The sequence below is a fragment of the Phytophthora parasitica genome, assembly GCF_000247585.1.
Source record: "Phytophthora parasitica INRA-310 unplaced genomic scaffold supercont2.5, whole genome shotgun sequence".
NCBI lineage: Eukaryota > Oomycota > Peronosporomycetes > Peronosporales > Peronosporaceae > Phytophthora > Phytophthora nicotianae.
Window position 1 is genome coordinate 981,129 of NW_008648991.1, and position 1,914 is coordinate 983,042.

Here is a 1,914-nt window from a genome sequence, read left to right on the forward strand (position 1 = left end):
CGAGTCTTGTTTTAGTATATTGTGTCTTGTTATAGTACATTGAGTCTTGTGTTAGTATTATTAATCTTGTCACGTACATCTAGTCTTGTCGTAGTATCTATTATCTTGTCATGTTTTTCAAGTATTTAATGTCTTGCTGTAGATTTTGTCTTACCGAGAGTCTTCTAATAATTTGTCACCATTACTTAAGTTGTGATCGAAAATTAATACACGGTTCTTCATTTTATTGGACAATATTGACTAAGACTATCTTTTCATTGGTCAAGCAATCAGACTTTGCATCAATTGTTATTTGGGAAGCCTGAAGTTGCTTCCGACACAGAAAGCATACAATCTCAAAGATGAGCGGAAGCTGCTTCCATTTTATCACAATCACAGCTCAAACAGACGTCTAGATAGGGTTAGGTATAAAATACTAACATGAAGATAGCATCATAAACCTACCCTTTGATTATACGAATGGAAGCGCTACTTCATGCAAGTGAACCTTTTCGCCTTCGCTGCATGAAGGTTCGCGCATCCCAGCCGAGGGGAGAAACTACGGAGCACCGAACTTTGGAGCACCGAGACATAAACAAAACAATAGTGAGGTCACTAACACACCAAATTTGAAAACACGACGCCACCGAGCAACCATTCATTCACCAAAAGTGGGCGGCCTCAATGAGGGCGCATAAAGGCTTCTATAACTGGATCACGACACTGTCGCCGCCGGCCGTATCGCCTCGAGGAAAACTGTTCGCTACTGAGGAACTCAATGGAGCCCACGATCGCGTAACGACGGAGCGATGGCTGCGGGATCGCCAAGGAAAATCTCTAAGAGAGAAGTGGCTAGGCTTGTCACAGCCACAGCGCGACCGTCACCTACAAGACGTTGAAGACCCCGGTTTCAACCTGGACGATTACCCACAGGGCATTCAAGACAGCCGCAGTGATCCGTCCTGTTACCCATACAGGGGAAGGTCTGCAGACACACCTACCGTCCTTCAAGACGCAGTTCCTATACGAACGGCCCAGCCCAGCTCACAAGCACGAACCGACCGTGCGTTTGGCCAATTTATCCAGTCACATGACGAATTAACTAGCGCGGTGATAAATTCCGCCCTAACAGCGGAGTTAACCGCTATGGCTATGGCGGTAAGAGAAAATAACTCTCAACTTGTGGCATTTCGCGCAGCAGCAGTTGTAGATTGTTTAGGAGGCTTGGTTGGCAGTGCTGTCGGTGCGGAATCACGAAGAAAACTTTTGAGCATTATTCACGACGTGAGTGATTCGATGGGAGCTACGAGATTGCTGCTTCATAACGGATTACATACAGACTCAGAAGCCAAGGAAACTGCTACGGTCACGAACGCTGCGGTCGTCGAAGCTAATACGGCGCTCAAAGAGTTTACAACCAACGCAAAGAAATCCAATTCGCACTTCCGATTGGCATATCAAGAACGACAAATTGTCAGGCCTACAGCTACGCGATATCTAAACGAATTCGCTTGGATTAATATGGATGGGTTCAATGATTTGGAAGGGCAAATAAACGAGGTGGCATCGCGCGACGGTAACCAGAGCGACTGTTCTCTAGGTGTGGAATCAGGGGGCTCTACTGTGATCCAAACCCGTGAAAACGTCGACGAAGATCCGCGTGAAGTCGACGGGTCTGCGGACGTTTTCATTTCGAGTGATGGCGAAGCTGACGATAGCGGGAAAAGAGGTGGGAGCAGCGCTGCGGACACGGTGAGAAGCAAACCTCGCGCCTGTGTACGGAAGAGAGCAAGAACACACTACTATTTTGGTTGAAGATACATATACCTGTCTTTTTGAGCGACCACACCTTGTATACGACTTCTGTTTTTCTGTTAGTTACTAATTTCTACAGGATTGTAACAGTTCCGCATAAAACTATTTTACGTAAGTGTA

General features: G+C 46.2%; 1 protein-coding gene across 1 annotated transcript; it reads left to right on the top strand.

Moving 5' to 3' along the window:
- Window positions 1-629: 629 nt before the first annotated feature.
- On the top strand, window positions 630-1,828 carry PPTG_04608 (hypothetical protein). The gene has a single exon (XM_008896858.1). It carries the CDS (start codon window positions 664-666, stop codon window positions 1,792-1,794), a length of 1,131 nt encoding a protein of 376 aa, XP_008895106.1. The 5' UTR covers window positions 630-663; the 3' UTR covers window positions 1,795-1,828.
- Window positions 1,829-1,914: the final 86 nt, after the last annotated feature.